The sequence below is a fragment of the Microtus oregoni genome, unplaced genomic scaffold (assembly GCF_018167655.1).
Source record: "Microtus oregoni isolate MIOR12 unplaced genomic scaffold, Mior012 000037F_ref0000500, whole genome shotgun sequence".
NCBI lineage: Eukaryota > Metazoa > Chordata > Mammalia > Rodentia > Cricetidae > Microtus > Microtus oregoni.
The window spans coordinates 16,896,516-16,902,515 of NW_024543096.1; the positions used below are offsets into that span (position 1 = coordinate 16,896,516).

At 46.6% G+C, this 6,000-nt stretch overlaps 1 protein-coding gene across 1 annotated transcript in view; it reads right to left on the reverse strand.

The window, feature by feature from the left end:
* Dpp4 (dipeptidyl peptidase 4) overlaps positions 1–2,950 on the reverse strand; it is a 76,662-nt gene extending 73,712 nt beyond the window's left edge. Inside the window, exons 1-2 of the mRNA XM_041631604.1 lie at positions 2,754–2,950; positions 2,174–2,258 (exon numbers count right to left, since the gene is read on the reverse strand). Of these exons, the coding sequence (XP_041487538.1) occupies positions 2,174–2,258; positions 2,754–2,759 (91 nt within the window). The 5' untranslated portion in view covers positions 2,760–2,950. The remainder of the gene's footprint in view (positions 1–2,173; positions 2,259–2,753) is intronic.
* Positions 2,951–6,000: the final 3,050 nt, after the last annotated feature.

A 6,000-nucleotide genomic window follows, 5' to 3' on the forward strand; every position in this document is an offset into this window, starting at 1 on the left:
ATAAGGTAGGAGTTGAAACAAGATGACTTTCATTTTCTATCTAAACACACAGGAAAATTCGCAAGTAGAAAGAGCAACGTAAGTGTAAACAAGCTACCAGGAAACCAGGTTTCTGCCAGGTCCCCAGGAGGCATTCTCTGCTACCCTCCCCCACACTTTCTCAAGGTTAACCAGTCACAAAAGTAGAGTCATTCACATCTGAGTAGCTTCCAGCTTCCAAATTGTGAACTGCGCCTTGTTTGGGGCCCAGTTCTTTGCTTTTCTTTCCAGCTTGTTCTTCCACTATCAAGCCCAGGAAACCAGGCATGCTAGAACCTCCCACCCTTCATATATTAAACGGGGAGGGGACTGGAGAGATGGCTCGGTGGTGGGGGGAGGAGTGCTTGTGGCTCTTGGAGAGAATCAGGGTTTAATTCCCAGCACCTACAGGATGGCTCACAAGCATCTGTACCTTCAGTTCCAGGAATCACAACCTGACTTCCAACTGATACCCGGAGCAGGCAAACACTCATAGATAAAGTAAAATGCATACATCTAAGTATATATAATTCCCCATAGCTTTATGTCACCTAGGGATTAAAGTCCACTTCTTGCTTCCTACTCCCACTACAACCTCTTCTCTGGCCCTCAGACCTTTAGAATCCTCGAGCACAGAATATGATCGCTGTGTGTTGACACACAAGCCATGCATGTTTTCTTACTCTTCAGGCTTTTACAGATTCCCTAAGAGAGCTCCTTCCAGCCCTTAAGGCAGTGCGCTCAGGCCTCTCTAGTTAAAACCCTAAGAGTCAGTGAAAGGAGACATGCAGGTCTCTCAAGAAGCCCTCTGCAGAGGAACATCCTTGATATTTTGTTTAGAGAAGAGACTGGATGCTGTCCATTGAAAAGGCAAAACAGGCCCTCCTCAGTCTGCATACTTTATCCAATAGCATAGACGTCTTACAGTTAATTGGAGCAAGCCCTTTGGAAGGCAAATTCAAGATGGATCCATTGTCCATCTCAGATGGGCTTATCCATAGGTCGCAACCCCACTGGCTTCCCCTGAGGAAGTTCTGTAGTTACAGTATTTCCTGGGATCCTATGATGTCTCTGATTTTCAGAAGAAAAGTCGGCTTTGAGATTATTTGGTTCTAGGTATGGCTCATCTTTTCCTCACATAGATTTTTGAATGTTTTATTTAAATTTTATATTTTTTATTTACTTAATGATAGGGTCCCATGTCTTCCAGGTTGGCCTTCTCCAGTAGCTGAGGATGGCCTTGAACTTTGGATCTACCTTAGTTCTGAGACAGCAGAACTACATTGACTAAAACAGAAGTAACCACTGATATCTCAATTCAGTATCATCAGCAGTGGGTTCAATGATTAACCTTTGGTACCTTTGCTCCATCATGGAATGGAATGTTTTTGATAGCTCTACATACTAACTTTCAGTTGTTGCCTGGAAATCTAAGATCACTTGATTACATTTTCACCCAGTGTGATTGGTTCAGAACGTGCACATGTGCCGTGAGTAATGCAGGATGGTCCGCGAGAGAAGAGCCCGAGGAGGCCCGCGTTAGCTCTTCTCAGAGCTCCCATCCAAAGGTGGCATCCCATTATCTGTTTTGTACTGAGGCTAAAACAGAAGGTTCTGGCGAGCTGAAACGCATGCAGGTATCTTTCAATGAAATAATCCACTAGAAGCTAACTGATTCCAGCTCACTATGTCATGCGCAGAGGCAATTTAGTGCTGCAATGTTTCTAAAAAATGATCAAATAATTGCTTTTCTACAACCGAATCTTATAACTCTCATCACACCTGCAGAAAAAAAAAGTCTGGATTCTCTCTCTCTCTCTCCCTCTTTCTCCTCTCTCCCCACAGCCTTCTAAAGTCATCAATTCGAGATTACGATTTTTGCAATTACATTTAATGAAGAGAAACTAAGCCTCTCTTCCAGTTTCAGGAAGTGTGTGTTTGTTTTACCCGACAAAACGAGGAAGCCTCAAGGCTTCCAACCTAAACACTTGAGCCCCCAGAAGCAGCAAAGTCATTTGGAATCTTGTCAGTCCTATAGCCGGGGTACACTGGTCCAGGCCCCCTATAAGCTAAGCCCACTTTGCGTGACCACATGTCACCTGACCCCAGCTCCAGTCACTCTCTCATTTATAAAAAGATGTTGCGAGTTGTCTACCTTTGTTCAGGAGCACCACTGGTACGGTGATGACGGTGACAAGCGCAGCTACACCCAGCAGTCCCAGGAGAACCTTCCATGGTGTCTGCAAGCAGGTCAGATTGTGGACAGTTAGAGAAAAGCCTTCGCCCCTCCTCTGGGAAGAGGACTGGGACCTAGGCCCCTTCAGAAACAGAGGGGTTTGCAGGTGCACGAGGAGACCGATGCGGTTTGGGGTTCACTCTGGCAGGAACCCTTGAATTTTGGCCCCAAGCATGACCTTATGATCTTGTTGGCATCTCTCCTCCCACCCACCCTTCTGAAGCCAAGTGAGGGTGCCGCTTTGCGTTCCACGGGTGATTGTCCCCGACCTCCAAGGCTCGGCGCCAGGGTCTCAGTAGGACGCTCCACAGATCTAAGGGAGAAGACTGTGCGGAGGACGGGACGGTTCTTCACCTGTTAACTTGGCCCCGTGGCTTCTGCCTAATGGCAGCTCCTGGTTGCCTCCAAGAAATCTGGGTCAGTTTGGGGGAGAGTTTGGTGAAACAGCACCCACAACCCGAGCCAGGGGCCGGGGAGGTGCAAAGCTGGGTGCACTCACCTTCATGGTCGGGCGGCTCCTCTGAACTGAGCTTTGGTGTTTGAGCGCAGGCAGAAATTACCGCGCGGAGACGGACGTCCTGCGCCGCTGCTCTGCACGCAGTCGCCCTGCGCTCGCCGCCAAGTTTCGGCCCGAGTTAAACATTAGTTAGCGCCAGGCGGGCTCAGTGAAAAGGCTTCGGCGGCGTGCAGAGCGGGCGCAGGGCAGCGGACCGAGCGTGGAAGAAACACTGAGCGAGCCAGGGAGTGGCAGGCAGGACGTCTGTGAGTGGGGAACGCAGCGATCTTTCCTGAAAGGGACATTGCGTATTGGGGTTTAACTGCTGCTTCCTTGCGGGGACGAATGAGGAAATCGAGGTCCAAGAAGGCATGGGTTTTGGCAGATTCACAGTTCACTGCAGAAACCGACCACTAGATCTCTTTCTTTGAGAGGTGTGTCATTCTGAGAGGAGTTGGGTGCCCCGTGCTGTCTGGCTGGCAAAGGGCAAGAAAGGGTGATTGTTCACTTTTGAATGACACTTGAGCCTGAATATCTGCATTAATCCTCCCCAGGGAATTTCCACTAATTTTGCAGCGTCTTCTAATCAAGACACAAAAAAATAACACTTACATGGAAGTTACTTAAGCACTGCTCTACAGTTTATTGTGTTATTTTACAGGGAGGAGGATCATGCATGGGGACATTAAGTTACTCCACCGTGAAGTTATGGAGCTTCAATTAAGAATGCAGGACACAGCTAGAATACCAAAATAACTTGACTTTAGGTCCTCCGTGTCTCCACAACGTAAAGGAATGCATTTCTTTATCAATCGCCATCCGTGGCAGGCCATTCAAATGGACTATGGTACGCAAATTGTCCCCTTCATTATATCTCCCGAGAGCCCTGTCTGTTTCCACCTCTCTCTCCCAACACCCGAAGAACTTGAATCAAGACTTACTGGGGTCTTAAGCTGGAACTGAAGAGGCAGTCTAAAAAGGCCTATAGGGAACAGTATAAGATGGATGCCTTGCTGTGTCCATTGCTCTCAGCACTTGGGGCACTTACAATAGTGGGGGCAATTACAGCAGTAATAACTATGTCAGTCAGCTCTGGGCTGCTCTAAGGGCCATTGGATCGCGTCTACACAATAGATCATCTTGTTTTCCGGGATAAACCTTCCATTCCTACATGAATACTTCCATACTCGGCACACATTTTGAGAGACTTTCATGTGTCAGGCTTTTGATGGTGTTTTTAATAAATCCTTAGTCCATCAACTGGTCAACACATTAACCACCACTTGAGTTAGCATAGATCTTCTACCCCATCACTCTTTCCCCACACAGAATAAAAAAGCAGATGTACCATTCAAGGTTCTGGGTCTTAGGAAGATTTCTTGAGTAGAGCTTTGATATTAGCGGTTATCCCCAAAGAGCTGTGATAGCTTTCTTTGCTAAAGAAAGATGCCTCTCCCCTCCACTGTTCGTTGGTTGCAGGGTGCTCTCCACATAGCCACTGAAGGAAAGTGAGACACTAACCAGCTGGGAGAAGGCACAGCAGAAACCAAGTTCTCTACACCAGTGTTTGTTTTTGTCTTGTGGTATCTGGTGGGCTTGTCTCTTCTGCGACACATGCCATTTCTATCTAGTTGTCTGGGGTGTCTGCCCATTCCCACTCTCTCACTTAGAAGATCAGGCAAAAAAAAAAAAAAAAAAAAAAAAAACCCTCCATTCATCGTGGAGAATCCATTTTTGTAGCTGGCGACTATCTGTTAAAGTGAATCTTCTAAAGGTTCTCATTTGGATTTAGGTACTCTGCTTGTTAAATGATGAGGATTTAATCCAATGTGATTCATATCTTTATAAAATGGGGAAATAGAGCCACTCGCAGAGGGAAATGGCATATAGAGAGAGGGACGATGGTCACCTATAAGCCACAGAGGCCTAGAGCAGATAGATATTTCCCTTACAATAAGGAATCTTCGGTGTAGTTCCCCTTGAGTTCAGACTTCTAGCTCCCAGACTTCTAGCTCAGGGAACACACCACGATTGTTGTAACCATCAAGCTTGTGGTAGCTCATCACAGTAGCTCTAGAAAACGGATGCACGTGACATCATCCCATCTCCATTAATCTGTGCATCACCATGAGGTCATGGCCTACCAGCAAAGTTTCACTGGGCTCTGATGGAGGCGTTTGTCTCCTGTGGTGGCTACATGACTTCTCACCGACTCCACCTACCCTTTCTCTACATCTCTGTTTGGATTTTCCACCTGGCTTTACTTTGTTAAGCCGTTGGCCAAAAGCAACTTTATTATTAGCCAAAAAAGCAACACATATACAGAAGGACTTCCCACACCAAGTAAGGATTTCTATTGCTGTGAAAGAGGCACCATGACCACAGCATCTCTTGTAAGGAAACATTTAATTGGGGTGACTCACTTACAGTTTGGAGGTTCAATCCATTACCATCATGGTGGGGAGCATGGGTACATGCAGGTCGACATGGTATTGGAGCTGATGTCTACATCTTACAGACAATAGGAAGTTGAGTGATGTAATAGGAGCGGCGGGGCTGCGTCCCGCCACCCGGCTAGCTTTACCCGAAATAATTACACGGAAACTGTATTCTTTTAAACACTGCCTGGCCCATTAGTTCCAGCCTCTTATTGGCTAGCTCTTACATATTGATCTAACCCATTTCTAATATTCTGTGTAGCACCACGAGCTGGCTTACCAGGAAAGATCTTAACCTGCGTCTGTCTGGAGTGAGAGAATCATGGCGACTCCCTAACTCGGCTTCTTTCTCCCAGCATTCTGTTCTGTTTACTCCGCCTACCTAATTTTGTGTCCTATCAGGGCCAAGCAGTTTTCTTTATTAATTAACCAATGAAAGCAACAGATTAGAAAGAAATCACTCCCACATCAGAGTGACACACTGGACAATATCCTGAGTATAGGAAACCTCACAGCCCACTCCCACAGTGACTGGCTTCCTCCAACAAGGTCACACCCACTCCAACAAGTCACAGCCCTCATAGTGCCACTCCCAGTGAGACTGTAGCGGCCAATTACATTACCACAACACCAGCATCTCGCTGTAGGCCCATCCTCCTTAATATATCTTCATAATATAGAGAATAATCACAGGCAGTCTATAGGTGCAGTTTGGGGCAGATGAGGAAACAGATTCTCCTTTATAGCCTGTAAAGGAGCAGAACCCTCCTGATACCCTGATGATCCAAGCAGAAACTATTTCAGATTTGCAG